The sequence below is a fragment of the Aythya ferina genome (genome assembly GCF_964211825.1).
Source record: "Aythya ferina genome assembly, contig: HAP1_SCAFFOLD_369, whole genome shotgun sequence".
NCBI lineage: Eukaryota > Metazoa > Chordata > Aves > Anseriformes > Anatidae > Aythya > Aythya ferina.
In genome coordinates this window covers 16,974-34,943 of record NW_028181197.1, presented here as the reverse complement: position 1 = coordinate 34,943, position 17,970 = coordinate 16,974, and the positions used below count along the sequence as shown (strand labels likewise).

At 66.0% G+C, this 17,970-nt stretch overlaps 2 protein-coding genes across 3 annotated transcripts; one reads left to right on the top strand and one right to left on the bottom strand.

Moving 5' to 3' along the window:
• Nucleotides 1-119: 119 nt before the first annotated feature.
• WDR62 (WD repeat domain 62) lies at nt 120-11,905 on the bottom strand (the record flags this gene model as incomplete). The annotated part of the gene is made up of 28 exons (XM_084540288.1): nt 120-598; nt 853-1,083; nt 1,289-1,373; nt 1,446-1,572; nt 1,661-1,804; nt 1,976-2,094; nt 2,552-2,976; nt 3,147-3,199; nt 3,420-3,541; nt 3,655-3,774; nt 4,026-4,089; nt 4,349-4,460; nt 4,621-4,696; nt 4,809-4,930; nt 5,121-5,188; nt 5,544-5,669; nt 5,774-5,865; nt 6,022-6,197; nt 6,451-6,588; nt 6,667-6,841; nt 7,290-7,450; nt 7,546-7,728; nt 8,148-8,282; nt 8,432-8,602; nt 9,530-9,587; nt 10,574-10,636; nt 10,747-10,992; nt 11,841-11,905. The coding sequence occupies 28 exons, from the start codon at nt 11,903-11,905 to the stop codon at nt 338-340; spliced, it is 3,918 nt and encodes a 1,305-aa protein (XP_084396414.1). The 3' UTR covers nt 120-337.
• A 546-nt stretch (nt 11,906-12,451) lies between these two features.
• Nucleotides 12,452-16,930, top strand: THAP8 (THAP domain containing 8). 2 transcript variants are annotated; one of them, XM_084540290.1, is made up of 4 exons: nt 12,452-12,545; nt 13,534-13,726; nt 14,381-14,806; nt 15,904-16,930. In XM_084540290.1, exons 1-4 carry the CDS (start codon nt 12,463-12,465, stop codon nt 16,063-16,065), a joined length of 864 nt encoding a protein of 287 aa, XP_084396416.1. In that variant the 5' UTR covers nt 12,452-12,462; the 3' UTR covers nt 16,066-16,930. The 2 variants fall into 2 exon arrangements, with proteins under 2 accessions (XP_084396416.1, XP_084396417.1); XM_084540291.1 differs by having other exon boundaries at nt 12,466-12,549.
• The last annotated feature ends 1,040 nt before the right edge of the window (nt 16,931-17,970 follow it).

Below are 17,970 nucleotides of genomic sequence, written 5' to 3'. Positions count from 1 at the left end.
CTTCACCTCACTGCTTGGGGCAGGCAAACGGCGCCAGCAGAGCCCCCAGCCCCACCTGGAGCCCCCCCATGTTAAAGCCTCCCTGGCTCAGCGATGCCATTTAGGGTCAAAACCTCCGGTTTTGGAACAAAAACATTTATTGGTGAAGAACCGTGAAAACCAACTCACGCCCCCGTTCCTGCTGCCAGGTGGCTAAAACCCCCCAAACCCCAAACTTTGGAGCTAAAACCCCCAAACCCCAAACTTTGGAGCTAAAACCTCCAAAAAATTCATCCCAAAGGAGCTTAAAAGAGAACAAAGTGCCTAAAAAAAACGAAGGGAAACCGCGGGGGGGGGGTCAGGCCGTGCCGCCCCCCCCGGGGCTGCCGCCCTGCAGCCGCTCCCGGACCATCTCCAGCAGGGACTCGGAGTAGGCGCGGAGGAGGGCGAGGGTCTGGGGGTTGTGGGGGGGGATTTGGGGGTCGTGGGGGGGGATTTTGGGGTCGGTGCTGGGGTCGCAGGCGATGCCTCGGGAGCGCAGCTCCGCCACTGCCCAGCCGCAGGCGCTGCTCAGGGAGGCTCGCGCCCGCCCCGCGTCCTCCTCCGGGCCCTGCGTCACCTACGGGACACGGCCCCCCCCCTCGTCACCCCCATTCCGGAGGTTACACAGCTCCGCCGACCCCAAAAGAGGTCATTTTTGGGGGCTGGAGCTGCAGAAATGGTGAAAGGAGCAGGGAACGCGAGCGGTGGGGGCTCCACGGAGGGAGGAACGAGCCCCTGCGCCCCCACAACCCCTCCCGGATGCTGCTCCCCTATAGGATTGAGGCTGACGTGGGATTTGGGGAGATTTTGGGAGGTTTTGGTGGCACCGACCTGGTCGTAGAGCGCCAGCAGCTCCTGGAAGTGGGCGCGCAGCAGCTGCAGGGCGGCGCTGAAGGCGTCCGGGGGCGGCGGGGCTCCTGTAGGGGCAGAGGGGGGGGGACAAGGGCCCCCCCTTCCCGGCCCCCGGCTGCAGGCGAAGCCCCAAATCTGTCCCTGCTGCTCATCCTCGGCGCTGGAGGCGGCGTTTGGGCCCGGTTCTGGAAGGTTCTCAGCCGGAGGGGTCTGGAAAGGGGGGGGGTTATGGGGTGCTGCCCCACGAAACGAGGCTGCGGGGTTTGGCAGCCCCGTCCTGCCCCAAATTCGGGGCTGAGCAAAGCACCGGGGGGGGGCAGCAGCTGGAAAACACCCCCAGGGGAACTTCTTTTTCCATTTTTTTCCCCTTTTTTTCCCGTTTTTGCCCCCAACCCCCTTCCAGCCACCGACTTGCCTCCGGTTCCTGCAGCTCCGCGGCCGCTTCCAGCTCGGGGCTGTGCTGGGGGGGCTTCACCCTCGGGGGGCAGGCGGCCGCCAGCCTGTGGGGGGGGGACAAAAGGGGTCAGGACGGGGAAAGGGGACGGGGAAACGCTCCCCAGGGCAGCACCCACCTGCCCGCTCTGCGGCAGCGCGAGAGGAATCGGGTGGAAATGCTCAGGCGTGGGTTCAAGAGCAGGGATTTTTCGTCCTCCCCGGGCTCGGGGGGCTTCAGATCCTTCAAGGAGCCGTCGAACCTCTCTGTGCAGCGAGGCCGGGGGGTGTCAGCATCAAGCAGGACCTGGGGAACCGGTGCAGACCCCCCCCCAGTGTCCCCCCGCCGCGTTACCGGTGCAGGGGGCGTCCGCCAGCGTCTCGAAGTGCTGCTTGAGGAATTTCTCCTGCTCGGGGGAGCTGCTCGGCACCGGGCCCTCCTCTGCCTGCCCCAGCTCCGTGTCCCCGTCCTCGGAGACCCCGGAGTCGTCGTCTGCCACTGAGGAGCGGGGGAAAAAGCCCCCCCGAGGGATGAGGGACGTTAACAGGAGCCCTCCAAAAGCCCCAGCGCGGCGCTCGGGTGCACCCCGACAGCCCTGGGGGAAATCCCCGAGTTCCTAAAGCTGCTGCCGAGCATTTTTTAGGGTCGTGCCTCTCGGCCAAGCCTTACCTCCTGGCTCGTGGCACAGCCCCGGTGTCGGCGGGCTGGGCACGGGGGGGGCTGAGGCTTCCTCCTGGGGCAGCTCCTGCAGGAACGGGGGCTGCAGCGGCAGCGCCTTCAGGCCAGACCTGGGGGGGAAGGTGAGCAGGTCACAAAAACCACCAAAAACCCGCGTCCAGGAGCAGGCAGAGGGGCTGAGGGACCAGGGGGGTGCCCGCAGGATCGAGGGAACCCCAACCCTGGCGAGATGGGGCTCGGGGCGGTGACACGAGGCCGAGTCCAGCCCAGCAGAAGGTCGGTGCTTCAATGGGGTGGCTCAAAACCGACCCTAAAAAAAAGCAGCCAGCAGCTGTGGGTCCTGAGGCAGCCCAAAGGGAAACGTTAAACGAAATCAGCGCCTGCTGGTGACGTTTTGGGGTGGCAGAACCACGACCCAGGCTGGACCAGGTGGCAGAAAGCGGCACCGAGGCCGCTCCCACCCAACGCAACCCAGCAGGAGCCGTTTTTGGTGCTGCCCAGAGGAAGAAATCCCCCCCCCAGCACGGAGGGGAGCCCCTTCCCGTGTCCCCTTGGGGCAGAAGGAACCTGCTGGCCTCCGGCGTGCCGTGCTGGGAGCAGGGCTCGTCCAGGCTGGGCTCGGTCGTGTCGGGCAAGTCCAGCTCCCGCTGGGTTTCATCCTCCAGGAACAGCTCCGAGCCTTTGGAGCTCTCCACGAGGCTGCTGGGGGAGGCGGCCGCCTGCCAGAGGGGGAGACGAGGCGAGGGGCTGAGCCCTGCGGGGGGCTCGGGACCCTCCCCGACCTCCAGCAGCAGCTGCTCCAGGTTCCTGGGCTCCAGCTCGGCGGCGCCTTCGAGGTCGCTGCTGCTCTTGATGGGGGTGAAGCAGCTCGGCTCTGCCTCGGGCAGGGTCTTGATGGGGCCGTGCTCGGCGCACGCTGCCCACCTCCCCTGCGGCCGGTAACCGCCCCGGGGGCTGGGGGCTGCGCCGTCGGAGCCGTCCGCCTCCCCCAGCTGCGAGGGGAAGGGGGGGGACACACAGTTTGCCTCCGTGCTGGGTGCGAGGGTGTCTCGCCCCTTAGAACACGAGGGGCTGAATTAGGGGCAAAGGGGGGCTTCGTGCGGCTGCAGTGGCCGAATTCAATCGGATTCAATCCTCCCGTGCGTGCCCCTGCCTGACTTACCAGCCTCTTGGCCCACATGGGCAGCTTGCCGTTGGTCAGGATGCACACGGGGGCTGGGGGAGGAGAGATGGGTTTGTTTGCGGCAGAAATTGGGGTGGGAAAGGGGAAAGCAGCTCCCAGGCAGGCTCTGGAAGCGTCTGGGCTGCCTTGCCGCCCGCCCAGCCGGGTCCCTTCGCCCTCCCCAGGCAGGGGCAGAGCCTTGCAGAGCTGCACAGCGAGAAAAAGAGGGGGCAGCCACGCAGGGTGGGGGACAGAGAGGATCTTTGGACTCACGCGGCTCCAGGTCCTCCTTGGACGGGGTCTGCGTGGTCGCGGCCTCGTCCTGCTCCACGCCAGGCTCCTCGTCGCAGGGTCCCCCTCCACCACCGGGGACGGCCACGTCCGTGTCCCGCCTGCTGGAGAGGGGCCGTGGAGCCGGTCCCGAGGGTGTCGGGGGGTGGGAGATGGGAGTGAGGGGCTGGAGGCACCCCCAGGGGCGGACCACGCACGTTTTTCCCCCATCCTGTACCTGACGGGCACGGGGAACGCGGGCTCCTTCCCCCTCGGGGGCTGCAGCTGGTTGAGCTCCAGCAGGTGCTGCCTCATGCTGCTGGTGAGCTCGGGGCCCAGGCGCCAAATGAACACGCAGCTGGGGCAGAAAGGTGGCGTTGGGGGGCAGCTTTCCCCCAGATTTGGGGCACGAGGGCTTTACTTTAACACCCTGAATTCCATTAACTCCCCCAGCATGGGTGAATTAATTCACCTGCCGTGTGCGCCCCCCCCACAGCTCTCTAAAGCTGGTTCTTGCGAGGCACGGGGCGTGATTAACCACAGAAATCCCCCCCGTAGCCCCCCGAGCACGGCTGCAGGAGGACGGGGGCTTTTCGGGCGCTCGGGTACCTGTCTCCTGAGACGGTGATGAGATGCTTGCAGTCGTAGGTGAATCGCATCCCCGTGACGATATCTGGGACAGAGAACCAAAGGCTGCTGCGAGGCCAAACTAGCCCCGCTCCACTCATTAAGCCTCCTTAATTAGTCCCCCAAGCCCCTGCCATTTCCCACCGTGCCCTTTCGCTACGTCTGCCAACACGCTCTGTGTTTTGCCACCCCGTTGGTGTGAGCGGGCACCCGAAGCGAGCAGGATTCCCAAAGATTTTCCCCAAATTCTTCGAATCAAACGCAAACTCCCCGATTTTCAGACACGCCAGCGCCAGGAAACCAACCTGAGTGCCCGAACATCTTGGCCACGCACTCCCCCGAGTGGAAGTCGATGATGGAGATGCTCTTATCGGAGCAGCTCGTGGCCAGGAAGGTGCCCGAGGGATCCAGCTGCACCTGGGGAAAAGAGCAAGGGGATCGCAGAACCCTTCGGCGTGCCCCGAGCCCTTTGGGACCGCGGGCTGCTGGAGCTCTCCGCAGCTCTCCTGGGGTGCAGCGAGGGAATTTCTGTCTCCAATGGGTGGGAGCACCCCGGGGGAAGCGTCCCGGGCCTTGCCTTCAGCAGGGAGCCCTCGTCGGCCTGCGAGCCCTTGTAGCAGCACCTCTGCTTCCCGCTGGCCGTGCCGTACACCCTGCGAGCGGGGCAGGACACGGGTTAGGGCAGCAGCCAGCGGGTACAAGGCGACCCCGAGGCGGGTGGGCGAGGGGAAGGGGCTGGGGCCGCCAGCTTCAGGGGGCCCTCACCTGACGTTTCGGTCCTGGCAGGCGACGGCGACGTATTTCTGCGTGATGTCGATGTCCATGTCGTACAGGGTGGTTTTCTCGGCGACGTGGTGCGTCCTGACGAAGCTGAAGCCCTCGGGGCGCTGCGGGGAGACGGGGGACAGAGGAGGGGGGCGCCGCCTCCTCGCCCCCCCGCTTACAGCCGAAACCGCTGGGTTTTGGCAGCTCCCGTCCCACGCACGGCAGCGGAGGAAGGGCTCGAGCAGGGGGGGATGCTTTGGTGCTGGTTTGGAGGGCGAGGAGGGATCCCCCCCGAGGCACCCCACGCCCTACCTGGTGAGCAGTGCGGAAATAAATGCTTTTATCAGCCCCGCAGCTGATCAGCTGAACCTCCCCGCTGCCTGCACCAGGAGAACACGGGGCTGAGAGATGGGGCTGGCGGCAGGGGATGTGCAGAGCCCACCGCGGCATCCCCATTTTGGGGAAGAACGGATCAAAACCAACTTTCTTAGGAACCCGATGCAATTCCAGGATGGGAACCCCAGCTAGGGCTCCCCTCAGGGAGACGGGGCCCACGCTCGCCGCTCGCTCTCTGGAGCTGCTCTTTGCCTACAGAGAGCACCACACGACCCCTCTAACATTGAGAGTGGAAAACGGGCACAAAAACTGCAGGGAGAGGAGCTCTGACTGTGAGGAAGGTGGAAAACACCGAGAATGGAAGCACCATGGGCACGGAGGAGCAGCTCAGCCACCTACCTGCAAACTTGACCGCCGTTACGGCAGAGGAGTGGTCGTCCAGGGTTTGCTCCAGCTTGTAGCCTCTGTTGACGTTCAGGACGTGGATCAGCCTGTCTCTGCTGGCCGAAGCCAGCAGCGCTACTCCTGCAGGGGACAGAGCGCAGAGCTGGGTGCTGGAAAAGCAGAGCCCCAGGGCCAGCGCTCCCCTCGAGCGGGAGCGGAGCCACGCGGGCAGGGCGAAGCCTCACCCGTCTCCGGCTTGGAGTAGTCCAGGCAGAGAACTTCCGAATCGTGAGCTTCCACTTTGGCCACCTCCCGCATGAAGCGCAGCTCGTGGATCCTGCAGGGGAAGCGCACCCTCAGCTCGGCCCCGAAATCCAGGGGAACGCCACCGGAACGCCTGCTGCTCCTCGAGCACGCGGCCCGGAGCCTCAGAGGGGAGAAAAAAAAAAAAAAAATCGAAAGGAGGTGAAGTTCTACACCAAAAGACGCTTGCCTGAGGTTCCCCGCTCGGTCCCCCGACGCCAGATGCTCCCCGTCGGGGCTGACCTGCATCACCCGCACGCCGGACTTGCTGTCGGGGTGGCCCGCGCCCTCGCCCCTGTCGATCAGGCTGGAGGAGTCCTGGAGGTGCTGCGTGGCGTTGTCCACGTAGATGATGTTCAGCAGGGTCTGGGGGAGGAAGGAGGGGAGGTGGTGAGGCCGGGGTGCCCGGGGCAAGGGGCGCAGAGCTCTTTGGGAGGAGAGGAGCCCACCCGCGGCTCCTCAGTGCTGCCGACATCCCCAACCCTGCCAGGCTCTCAAAGGACCTCGTCCTCTCCTGGGAGCGGGGGCAAAACCGAAGGGGAAGCGCGAGGGCCACCTCCAGCAGCCTCAGGCGTGGTTTTTTGGGGCTGGGAAGGGGGCGAGGGCAGCCCCGTCTCACCGTGCTGTAGGGGTTGCCCTGGCAGGGGTGCTCGGGGCCGCTTCCCAGGGTCCAGACGCGGATGGTGTTGTCCGAGGAGCAGGTCAGGAAGGAGCCGGGGGGCAGGCAGGACGGCTGCTCCTTGAATTCGGGGTACGCCTGCGCCACGGCCACGCGTCAGGAGGGAAGGAGCCACGAGGAGCCGTGCCGACCACGCTCAGCCCCTCAGGGCCTCACCTCGACGCTCCAGACGAAGGAGCTGTGGAAGAGCTCGGACCAAACCTTCCCCACCGCCCGCAGGTCCCCCACGTCCCAGACGTAGACGCTGTGGTCCCTGTAGACGCAGGAGAGCCAGCGCCGGGCGGCGTCGTAGGCCAGCGCCACGGTGTCGGGATAGAGCGCGTCGGGACGCCTGCGGGAGGGCTCGGGTCACGGTGGTCCCGTGGCACCCCGAGGGTACAGCTCAGGAGGTGTTTTTGGGGCTGCCCCTGCAGCCGCTCGAGCCCTTTCGATGCTCAGCCAGAGGTGGATTCGTTTCCAGCCCGGATGGCAGCGATATCCTGAGGATATCCAGCTCCAAACGGGGAAACGAAGCTCTCAGCCCTGCCCCACACGCACCTTACACCACAGCTAACACCCCCCTGCCCTCCTCATCCTTCCAGGAAGCATTAATTACGCGGGAGTAACGAGGCAGAGCCATGAGGGTGCTGCTTTCAGACCCATCTGAGCACAGATCTCCTTTGGAACGAGCTCCCAGCCCGACAACAAGAGCGGTCAGCTCCAAATATTGTCAGATGAAGCCGTTTGGGGGTCTGGGGGGGGGTTTCAGAGGCTCGGGGGGGCTCCCAGGTTTGCCCTACCTGGGCTGGGGGGCTTGGGTGACATCCACGCCCAGGGGGTGAGGCTTGGGGAGGTCGCTGAGGTAGCGCAGATCGTGAGCCTGGAAGATCCTCACGGTCCCGTTGTCGCAGCCGCAGAACACCAGCTCCTCGCTGACGCAGACGCAGGTGGCGAGCGACACCTTTGGGCGAGAGGCGCGCGGGGGCCTCGCCGGCAAGTCCCACCGCCGTTTTTTTTGGGGGTTGTTCTTTTGTATTTTGAAGCCCAGCCCCTCACCTGGAGGCCGATCCACTTCTCCAGCACCCGCCTGTCGTTGAAGAGGCACAGCAGCCCCGAGTGGGAGACGCAGAAGGTGCTGCCCAGCATCCGGCCCCGGCCGCAGGCCACGCCGCAGAAGACGTTGTCGTGGAGCTCCCCCAGCAGCCCCGAGCGCCCCAGCAGCGGCACCGTCTCCTTGACCTGCAGGCAGAGCAGCAGTTCCTAACGAACGAGGCCTAACGAACGAGCCTCGTTCGTTAATTAACCCAGACGTGGCTCCCAGCCCCCCCCTCTGGCTCTCCCAGCCTCCTGGGGGCTGCAGACCCCTCGGTTTTGCAGGGAGAGGGGGGCAAAGAGGTGGCAGCAGGGGGCAAACGCCGCCTGTGGCAGCGCTCCTGGGGGGTCCTGGTGCTCGAAACGAGGAGTTGGAGCAGCAGGGAGCTCGCTGGAGCAGCCCCCCCACGGCTCCTCGGCTCCAGTCTCACCACAATCTGCCCTCTTTTGGTTCAGAAAGCCGAAACCGCGCCCCGTCCCCACGCTCCCCGCTAAGGAAGGGGTTATTGAAGCCGTCTCCGGACCCGTTTCAGCCCGGGAGGGCGTCAGCAAAGCCCCCCCCTCACCTTCAGCCCCCTGGCGGAGTCCAGGAACCAGAACTTGACGTGGCGCTGCCCCACGGTGACGAAGAAACCCTCCTCGGAGAAAGCCACGGCCGTCACCCTGCAGGACACCTTGTTGGAGGCCACCAGGACCCCCTCCTGCTCGGGGAAAAACCACGGGGCTGTCAGCAGGACCCCCGAAAACTCCCCCCCAAAAAAAAAAAAAACAAAAAACGAGCAGCCGGGGGGGGAAAAAGCCGCCTCGCCCCTCGGTTTGGGGGAATTTGGGGGGGGAATCCCGAGGGCACCTTCCAGTCCCAGACGTTGACCACCCTGTCGTGCCGGTGGCCCACCGACACCAGGTACTGGGCGCCGGGCGAGAAGGCGACGCAGGCGACGCCGTGTTTGTGGCCGTGCAGCTCCGAGACCTCCTCCCGCTCCTCCACGTCCCAGACGCGGACGGCGGGGCAGTGCCCGTTCTGTGGGGTAAAGGGGAAGCCCCAAAAAAGGGTCAAATCCTCTCCCCAGCTCCCCCCCGGGGTGCAAACGGGGGGAAAAAGTGCCTGGTTGCGGCCCCCCCGTCGTGCCATCCCGACCCTCGTGGCTGTAGGCTGAAGAATTTTGGCAGGGGGGGGGGCTGAGTGTTGTAGGGTGAGGTTGTGAGAGCAATAGGGTGACCTATTGCACGAGGACACGTGCCTGAATTCTATAGGGTCACCACAGAGCTATGACAGCCCCCTCGCTTCCCTTGGTGCTCCCCTTGTGTTATTTATGAGTAGAGTCAGCTAGCAAGCCGTCTGCGCCCCAAAAGGGCCCCAAAGCGGCCCCAAAAGGGACCCAAAAGGGCCCCAACGCGGCCCCAAAAGGGACCTAAAAGGGACCCAAAGTGGCCCCAAAAGGGACCCAACGCGGCCCCAAAAGGGACCCAAAAGGGCCAACGTGACCCCAAAAGGGACCCAAAGTGGCCACAAAGCGGCCCCAAAAGGGACCCAAAAGGGCCCCAATGCGGCCCCAAAAGGGACCCAAAAGGGACCCAACGCGGCCCCAAAAGGGACCCAAAGCGGCCACAAAAGGGACCCAAAAGGGACCCAAAAGGGACCCAACGCGGCCCCAAAAGGGACCCAAAGTGGCCACAAAGCGGCCCCAAAAGGGACCCAAAGTGGCCACAAAGCGGCCCCAAAAGGGACCCAAAAGGGCCCCAACGCGGCCCCAAAAGGGCCCCAACGCCGCCCCAAAGCGGCCCCAGGTTGGAAATTGCAAAAGTTGCAAAAGGAAAATGGAAATGGGGTGGAAAAGGTAAAAAAAGGAGATGTGGGAGGAAGAAGCCCGGCCGCTCCACCCCGCCGCCGAGGATTTGTGGGGTCTGGGGAAGGGAAAAGGGGCTGAGGGTGACGCGGGGCCCTCACCTCGCCGGTGACGATGAGTTTCCCGTCGGGGGAGAACGCCAACGCGCTGACGGTTTTCCTGGAAAACGGTGGGATTTGGGTACTTTGGGGTGGGGGGGGCGAGGGAGAGCTTCGGGGGGACGTTAGGGGAAAGTTTTGGGGTGATGTAAAGGGAAAGGGGAACTTTGGGGGGACACTAAGGGAAAGGGGAGCTTTGGGGGATGTCGAGGGAGAGTTTTGGGGTCATGTCGAGGGAAAAGGGAGCTTTGGGGTGACGTTAAGGGAAAGGGGAGCTTCAGGGGAAAGTTTTGGGGTGATATTAAGGGAAAGGGGAACTTTGGGGGGACACTAAGGGGAAGGGGAGCTTTGGGGGATGTCGAGGGGGAGTTTTGGGGTCATGTCGAGGGAAAAGGGAGCTTTGGGGTGATGTTAAGGGAAAGGGGAGCTTTGGGGGGACACTAAGGGAAAGGGGAGCTTTGGGGGATGTCGAGGGAGAGTTTTGGGGTCATGTCAAGGGAAAAGGAAGCTTCGGGGTGATGTTAAGGGAAAGGGGAGCTTCAGGGGGCTGTCAGGGGAAAGTTTTGGGGTGATGTTAAGGGAAAGGGGAACTTTGGGATAGCTTTGGGGGGACGTTGAGGGAGAGCTTTGGGGTGATGTTATGGGAACAGGGAGCTTCAAGGGGATGTCCAGGGAGAGCTTTGGGGTGATATTAAGGGAAAGGGGAGCTTTGGGGGATGTCGAGGGAGAGTTTTGGGGTCATGTCGAGGGAAAAGGGAGCTTCGGGGTGACGTTAAGGGAAAGGGGAGCTTCAGGGGAAAGTTTTGGGGTGATATTAAGGGAAAGGGGAACTTTGGGGGGACACTAAGGGGAAGGGGACCTTTGGGAGGACACTAGGGGAAAGTTTGGGGGTGATATTAAGGGAAAAGGGAACTTTGGGGTAGCTTTGGGGGGGCGTCGAGTGATAGGGGAGCTTTGGGGGGCCGTCGAGGGAGAGCTTTGGGGTGACGTTACGGGAACGGGGCGTTTTGGGGTGCGCATTTTGACCCCAAAGGCCCCACGCGGTACCTGGAGGCGTTGAGGAGGTGCCTCTGGGTGTCGGTGCGGGGATCCAGCAGCACGACCACGCACCTGAAATAAAGGGGGGGGGGGGCTCACAGAGGCACACGGGGACCCCCCCACCCCCAGGAGCCTTCTGTGGGGGATTTTTAGGCTCGGCTAATTACCCTAATTAGGCTCACCCGGCCGGGTAGGCGAGCTGCCCCGAGGTGGGGGCGCAGGCCAGCCCGCTGCCGCTCTGCGCCGTGACCCCCAGCACCTTCTGCAGCCTCACCTGGGGGGGGGCAGCACCCCATGGCACCCCCGATACCCGGGGGGGGCACCCCAATCCCTGGGGGGGCACCCCCGATCCTGGGGGGGGCACCCCCGATACCCGGGGGGGGTGCCCCAATCCCCAGGGGGGGCACCCCCAATCCCAGGGGGATGCTCTGCAACCCCCCCATGGGGATCCCCCAGATCCTGCCCCCCCCCCCTTCCTAAAAGCTGCCCCCCTCCCATGGAGACCCCCCCCCCCACCCCAAAATCTGGTCCCATACCCAAGCTCTACCCCCTCCATGCCCCCCCCCCCGCGGTTCCTGCCCTCTCCCCAAGCTCTGCCGCCCTCCACGGAGCCCCCCACCCCCCAAAAATCCTGCCCCCTCCCCAAATCCTCCCCTCCCCCCCCCCCCCAAATATTGCCCCCTCCCCAAGCCCTCCCCCAATTCCTACCCCCCCAACCCCTCCCCCACTCCCCTGAGCCCCCCCCCCCTAAATCCTACCCCCTCCCCCAACGCCCCCCCCCAGTTCTTGCCCCCTCCCCAACCTCTGCGCCCCCCCCAACCCCTCCCCCAATACCTGGAGACCCCCCCCCCCCAATTCCTGCCCCCCCCTAACCCCAACCCCACTCCCCAGAGCCCCCACCCCAAATCTTAACCCCCCCAACCCCTCCCCCAATACCTGGAGACCCCCCCCCAATTCCTGCCCCCTCCCCCAGCCCCCCCCCAATTCCTGCCCCCCACAACCCCTCCCCCCCCTTGTTGACCCCCCCCAGCCCGCCCCAATTCTTAACCCCCCCCAACCTCTGCCCCCCCCAACCCCTCCCCCAATACCTGGAGCCCCCCCCCCCAATTCCTATCCCCTCTCCAGCCCCCCCCAACCCCTCCCCCACTCCCCAGAGCCCCCCCCCCAATTCCTACCCCCTCCCCCAGCCCCCCCCCCAATTCTTAACCCCCCCCCAACCCCTCCCCCCCTTGTTGCCCCCCCCCAGCCCCCCCTCACCGCCTCGTGCCGCCAGCACCGCCTCAGGAAGTGGTTCCAGGCCCCCTCCTCGCCGCCCTCCCCCCCCCCGGTCGCCGCCGCCATGGCTCCGAGCCCCCCCCCCCCCGCCCCGGTTAACGGCTCCGAACCGCGCGCGCAAAGCCGGCCTCGCCACCCCATTGGCCACCGCGCCCGCCGCTCACCGCCCGCCTCCCTCTCCGCGACCAATAGCAGCGCGGCGCCGCCGGGCAGGGCGCCGCCCCTCGGGCTCCTGCCACTCAGCGCCGCGCTCCGCCAATCGCCGCGCGGCTTGCGCGTAGTCCCGCCCCCCTCCCCGCCCTTCAGGCCGCGGGTTCGAATCCCGGCGCCGCCACCGCGACGCCGCGGCCGTTGTCTTCAACCCCTAACCGAGGGCGGTTATGAACGGCGTCAGAAACGGCTCCGGTCCTCTACGGGGGGCTCCGAGCCCCCCACGCCGCCCTCTCTCCCCTTTTACCTCCCTTCCCCCCAGGCTAGGCCTCGTTGCCATGGCCACGGCTCACCGCGCATGCGCCCCGCCGCTGTGGGGGGGGGGGGGAGGCGTTGCCAAGGCGACGGCGGAAGCGGCGGCGCAGCGCGCATGCGCCGTGCGTGGTGACGTCAGACGCCAGACGGCGGCGGCCATGCCCAAGTCGTGCCGGGCCCCGCACTGCTCCAACGCCGCGGGGCAGCCCCGGGGCCCCGGCCGCCGCCTCAGCTTCTACAAGTCGGTACCGGGGGGCTGGGGGGAGCACCGGGAGAGCTTCTGGGGGGGGTCTGGGGGGCTCCGGGGGGTCTGGGGGGCACCGGGGGGTTCTGAGGGGACCGGGTTGTAGGCCCCGGGCCCGCTCCTTGCTCCCTTCCGGGCCTCGGAACCCCCCCCCGGGGCCCTCGACGCCCCCCCCCCGGCGTCCCCGTTGCCCTCAGACACCCCCCAGGACCCCCAAACCCCCCCCCCCGGGTCCCCGTCGCCTCCAGATCCTCCACCGGGTCCCCTGTTACCCCCGACAGTCCCCCCCGGGGTCCCTGTCGCCCCCAGCCCCCCCCTCGGGGTCCCCCGTCAGCCCCAGCCCCCCCCGGGGTCCCCAGATTCCCCCCCCAGAGTCCCCGTCGCTCCCTTCAGCCCCCCCCGGGATCCCCATCACCCCCAGACAGCCCCCCCCGTGTCTCCAGTTACCCCCAGCCCCCCTCTCCCGGGGTCCCGTAACCCCCAACCGCCCCCCCCGGGGTCACCTATCACCCCCAGACCCCCCCCTGGGTCCTCTGTCGCTCCTGACAACTCCCCTCGGGGTCCCTGTCGCCCCCAGACCCCCACACGGAGTCCCCATAACCACCAACTGCCCCCCCGGGGTCCCCTGTCGCCCCCAGATTTCCCCCCCCGGTGTCCCCCGTCACCCCCAGCCCCTCCCCCCGGGGTCCCCATAACCCCCAGACCCCTCTGCTGGGGTCCCCTATCACCCCCAGACCCCCCCTGGGGTCCCCCGTTGCCCCCAACCCCCCCCAGGGTCCCGATCACCCCCAACACCCCCCCCCCGATGATCCCCTATCACTCCCAGCCCCCCTACCACCCCCAGGACCCCCTATCATCCCCAAATCCCCCCCCAAACAATTCCTTATCACCCCCAAATCCCCTCTCACCCCCCTCCCACCTCCCCAAACCCCCCTTTTTAGCCCCGGGGCTGCCTCCCTGACCTTCTTTTGGCCCCCCCCCGCAGGTTCCCGCTGCAGGACGCGGCCCGGCTGCGGCAATGGCTGGCGCAGATGCGGCAGGAGCACTGGGTGCCCACCCGGCACCAGCACCTCTGCAGCGACCACTTCGAGCCCTCCTGCTTCGAGTACCGCTGGGGGGTCCGCTACCTGCGGCCCGACGCCGTCCCCACCATCTTCCCCGGCCCCGGAACCCCCCCGGTGAGCCCCCCCCCCGCTGCCTTTGGGACTCCTGAAGTCTCCAGAAGCTTCCCCAGATGGGTTTAGGGGGTTACAGAAGCATCCAAGGGGTCCTGGGGGCGGCCCGGGGGGGTCCTGGGGGCGGCCCGGGGGGGTCCTGGGGGCGGCCGGGGGGGTCCTGGGGGCGGCCGGGGGGGTCCTGGGGGCGGCCGGGGGGGTCCTGGGGGCGGCCCGGGGGGTCCTGGGGGTGGCCCGGGGGGTCCTGGGGTACCCTAGAAGCACCCAGCAGCTTCCTGGAAGGATCTGGAAGCTCCCAAAATCCTTCCCAGAAACATCCCAAAGCCCCCAGGGAAGGGCTGGGCCCCCCAGGGGTGTCCCGGGGGGGGGTCTGGAAGGTCCCTGGGAGATGCTAGGGACCTCGAAGCCCCCTCAGAAGGGTCTAGAGGGGTCTTTGGGGGAGCGACCCCCTGCAGAGGGGGCTAGCAGTTCCCCAGAGAGACTTAGAAGCCCCCCAGGGACATTTGCAACCCCCCCAGAAGCTGACCCATCACCTCAGGACCCCCCAAAATAGGATTTCTGGGCAGAACCCCCCCCCAGCGAGCCACCCCCACCCCGCTCAGTCTCCGTGGGACCACCCGGCACCTCTCAACCCCATTTTATCCCCCCCCCCTACAGAAACGGCCGAGCCCCAGCAAGCCCCCGCGCCCCCCCCAGCCTGAACAGCCCCCCCCGGACAACCCCACAGCATCCCCACCACCACCGGGCCCCCCCCCGGCCCCCAAACCCACCCTACAAGAACCCATCCCCGTCCTTTTCCACCCTACGGCGGAATCAACGCCCTCCTCCGCCCCGGGGGGCTCCGAGGAGCCCCCCCCGGTGCTGACGTACGTGGAGACGGTCCCGGGGGAGACGTTTTTGGCCCCCCCCGACGCCGGGGGGGTCGAGCTGAGCGCCGCCGAGCTGCTGGGGGTGGTGCTGCTGCTGCAGCGCAAGGTGAAGGTGCTGCAGCAGCGACACCGCAGGCACTGCGCCCGCCTGGAGGCCATGGAGGGGCTGATCCAACACCTGCGCCCCCCCGGGACGGCCCCGCTGCTCCAGGAGGTGGGTGAGGGGGATCCCAAAAGGGTGAGGGGGACCCTAAAAGGGTGAGGGGGACACCAGGGGGTGAGGGGGACTCCAGGGGGTGAGGGGGACCCCAAAAGGGTGATGCTGTCCTCAAAAGGGTGAAGCATCCTAAAAGGGTGAAGGGTTCCCCCAAAGGGTGGTGCTGACCCCAAAAGGGTGAGGGGGATCCCAAAAGGGTGAGGGGGATCCCAAAAGGGTGAGGGGGACCCTAAAAGGGTGAGGGGGACCCCAAAAGGGTGAAGGGTTCCCCAAGGGTGACACTGTCCCCAAAGGGTGAAGCGTTCCCCCAGAGGGGTGACACCATTTCTCCCAAAGGGTGATGCTGACCCCAAAAGGGTGAGGGGGACTCCAGGGGGTGAGGGGGACCCCAAAAGGGTGAAGGGTTCCCCAAGGGTGCCGCCGTCCCCAAAAAGGTGATGCTGGCCCCAGAAGGGTGAAGCATCCTAAAAGGGTGAAGGGTTCCCCCAAAGGGTCGACACCATTTCCCCCAAAGGGTGAGGGTGACCCCAAAAGGGTGAAGGGATCCCAAAGGGTGAAGCGTTCCCCAAAAGGGTGATGCTGACCCCAAAGGGTGAAGCATTCCCAAAAGGGTGACACCATCCCAAAAGGGTGAAGGGTTACCAAAGGGTGACGCCGTCCCCAAAAAGGTGATGCTGGCCCCAAAAGGGTGAAGCATCCTAAAAGGGTGAAGGGTTCCCCCAAAGGGTCGACACCATTTCCCCCAAAGGGTGGTGCTGACCCCAAAAGGGTGAAGGGTTTCCCCAAAGGGTGACACCATTTCCCCTAAAGGGTGATGCTGACCCCAAAGGGTGACACTGTCCCCAAAAGGGTGAAGGGTCCCCAAAAAGGTGACACTGGCCCCAAAAAGTGAAGGGTTTCCCCAAAAGGGTGACAGTGACCCCAAAGGGTGACGTGTTCCCCCAGAGGGTGACGCCCTCCATCCCTCGTGGGGTGACAGCGACCCCAAAAGGGTGCCACCACCCCACCACAGCCCAAACCCCGCCGGGGACAGTCGGAGGTGTCACCCCGGTGTCACTGTCACCCCATTGTCCCCCTTTGTCCCCCCCCCACAGGCCTGCCTGCCACCGGACCCCCCCGGTGCCGTCACCATCATCTGCGGCGAGGCCGAGGACGCGCTGCTCTACGCCCTGCCCCCCCCGGGGACATCGTTGGGGACATCGGGGACGTTGGGGACATCGGGGACACCGGGGGACCTCGCCCCCCAGCAGCCGTGACGCGGTGGCACCGTCGCGGGGCGCCACCAACAGCCGGGGACACTGCTGTGCTCGGGGGGCGTCACACGGAGCTGGGGACACCCCCCCAGAAGCTGGGGACACCCCCAAAAGCAAAGAGACTCCCCTGAGGCCAGGGGACACCCCCCAGAAATTGGGGACACCCCCGAATCCAGGGACTCCCCACAGAAGTTGGGGACCCCCCCCTCAAGGCCAGGGGACCCCCCAAAGCCGGGGACATCCCCCAAAGACAGGGGACCCCCCCCAGAAGCTGGGGACACCCCCAGAAGTCAGGGGACCCCCCCCGAAGCTGGGGACCCCCCCCTCAAGGCCAGGGGACCCCCAGAAGCTGGGGACACCCCCAAATCCGGGGACACCCCCCCCAAAGCCAAGGGACCCCCCCAGAAACTGGGGACCCCCCCCAAAGCTGGGGACCCCCCCCTCAAGGCCAGGGACCCCCCCTAAAGCCGGGGAACCCCCAGAAGCTGGGGACACCCCCGAAGCCAGAAGACCCCCCCCGGAAGCTGCCCCCCCCCCCCCGAGGCCAGGGGACCCCCCACAACCAAGGGACCCCCCCAGAAACCTGGGACACCCCCCAAGGCCAGGGCACCCCCCCAAAACCAAGGGACCCCCCCCAGAAGCCAGGGACCCCCCCAAGGCCAGGGGACTGTCCCCAACTTCCCGGGGGGGGGGCGTCACCCTGTGCTGGGACCCCCCCCCCCCTGCCTTGGGGGCAGGATTTGGGGGGAGGGGGAGGAAATTTGGGGGGGGGCTGCTCTATTTTTGTATTTCGGGTTTATTTTGTGATAATTGGGGGGTGGGGGCGTGCCCCCCCCCCCCCCCCCTTTAATAAAGGACGGAAAGCGCCTGGGGGGGTCTGTGTGTGACAGCCGGGGGGGGCTCCCTGCCCCTATAGCCCCCATACAGCCCTTCGGACCCTATAGCTCCTCCCCGCCCCCTATAGGTTCCTCCTCCTATAGGTTCCTCCCCGCCCCCTATAGATTCTTCCCCACCCCCAATAGGTCCCTATAGGTTCCTCCCCGCCCCCTATAGGTTCCTATAGACTCCTCCCCACCCCCTATAGGTCCCCATAGGTTCCTCCCCGCCCCTATAGGTTTCTATAGGCTCCTCCCAACGTCCTATAGATTCCTATGGGTTCCTCCCCACCCCCTATAGGTTTCCTATAGGCTCCTCCCAACCCCCTATAGATTCCTATAGGTTCCTCCCAGCCCCCCATAGGTTCCTCCTCCTATAGGTTCCTTCCTGCCCCCTATAGATTCTTCCCCGGTCCCTATAGGTTCCTTCCTGCCCCCTATAGGTTCCTATGGGTTCCTCCCCGCCCCCTATAGGCTCCTCCCCGCCCCTTATAGGTTCCTATAGGCTCCTCCCCACCCCCTATAGGTTCCTCCCAGCCCCCTATAGGTTCCTCACAGCCCCCCATAGCTGCCCTCCGCTTCCTACCACCCCTGCCCAGCTCCTTATAGAGCCCTCGGGCCCCTATAGATCTGTCCCCCGGCATCCATAGCCCCTCCCCAGAGCCTATAGGTCCCCATAGGTGCCTCCTGGTCCTTTATAGCCCCTCCCCAGCTCCTATAGGCCCCTCCCAGAGCTGCTCGTGGGCCACTATAGCCCTTCGGGCCCCTACAGCCCCTATAGCTTCCCGTCAACCCTATAGCTTCCCTCAGCCCCTATAGCTGCTGCTGGTCCTGCACGCCCTCTATAGGTGTCCTGCAGCCCCTGCGGTTCTAACAGCTGCTCCCTGCCCCTATAGCCACCTATAGCTGCTCTACAACCCCATATAGGCTGCTCCCTGCCCCTATAGTCACCTATAGCTGCTCTGCAGCCCCCTATAGCCCCCAAGGCTGCTCCTTGTCCCCTATAGTCACCTACAGCTGCCCTGCAGCTCCT

Excerpts from the sequence above, each read along its gene's own strand:
- THAP8 (XM_084540290.1), top strand. The coding sequence starts at position 12,463 with ATGCCCAAGTCGTGCCGGGCCCCGCACTGCTCCAACGCCGCGGGGCAG. Across the intron at positions 12,546-13,533 it reads CGCCGCCTCAGCTTCTACAA|GTTCCCGCTGCAGGACGCGG; the intron begins GTCGGTACCGGG and ends CCCCCCCCGCAG. Across the intron at positions 13,727-14,380 it reads CCGGCCCCGGAACCCCCCCG|AAACGGCCGAGCCCCAGCAA; the intron begins GTGAGCCCCCCC and ends CCCCCCCTACAG.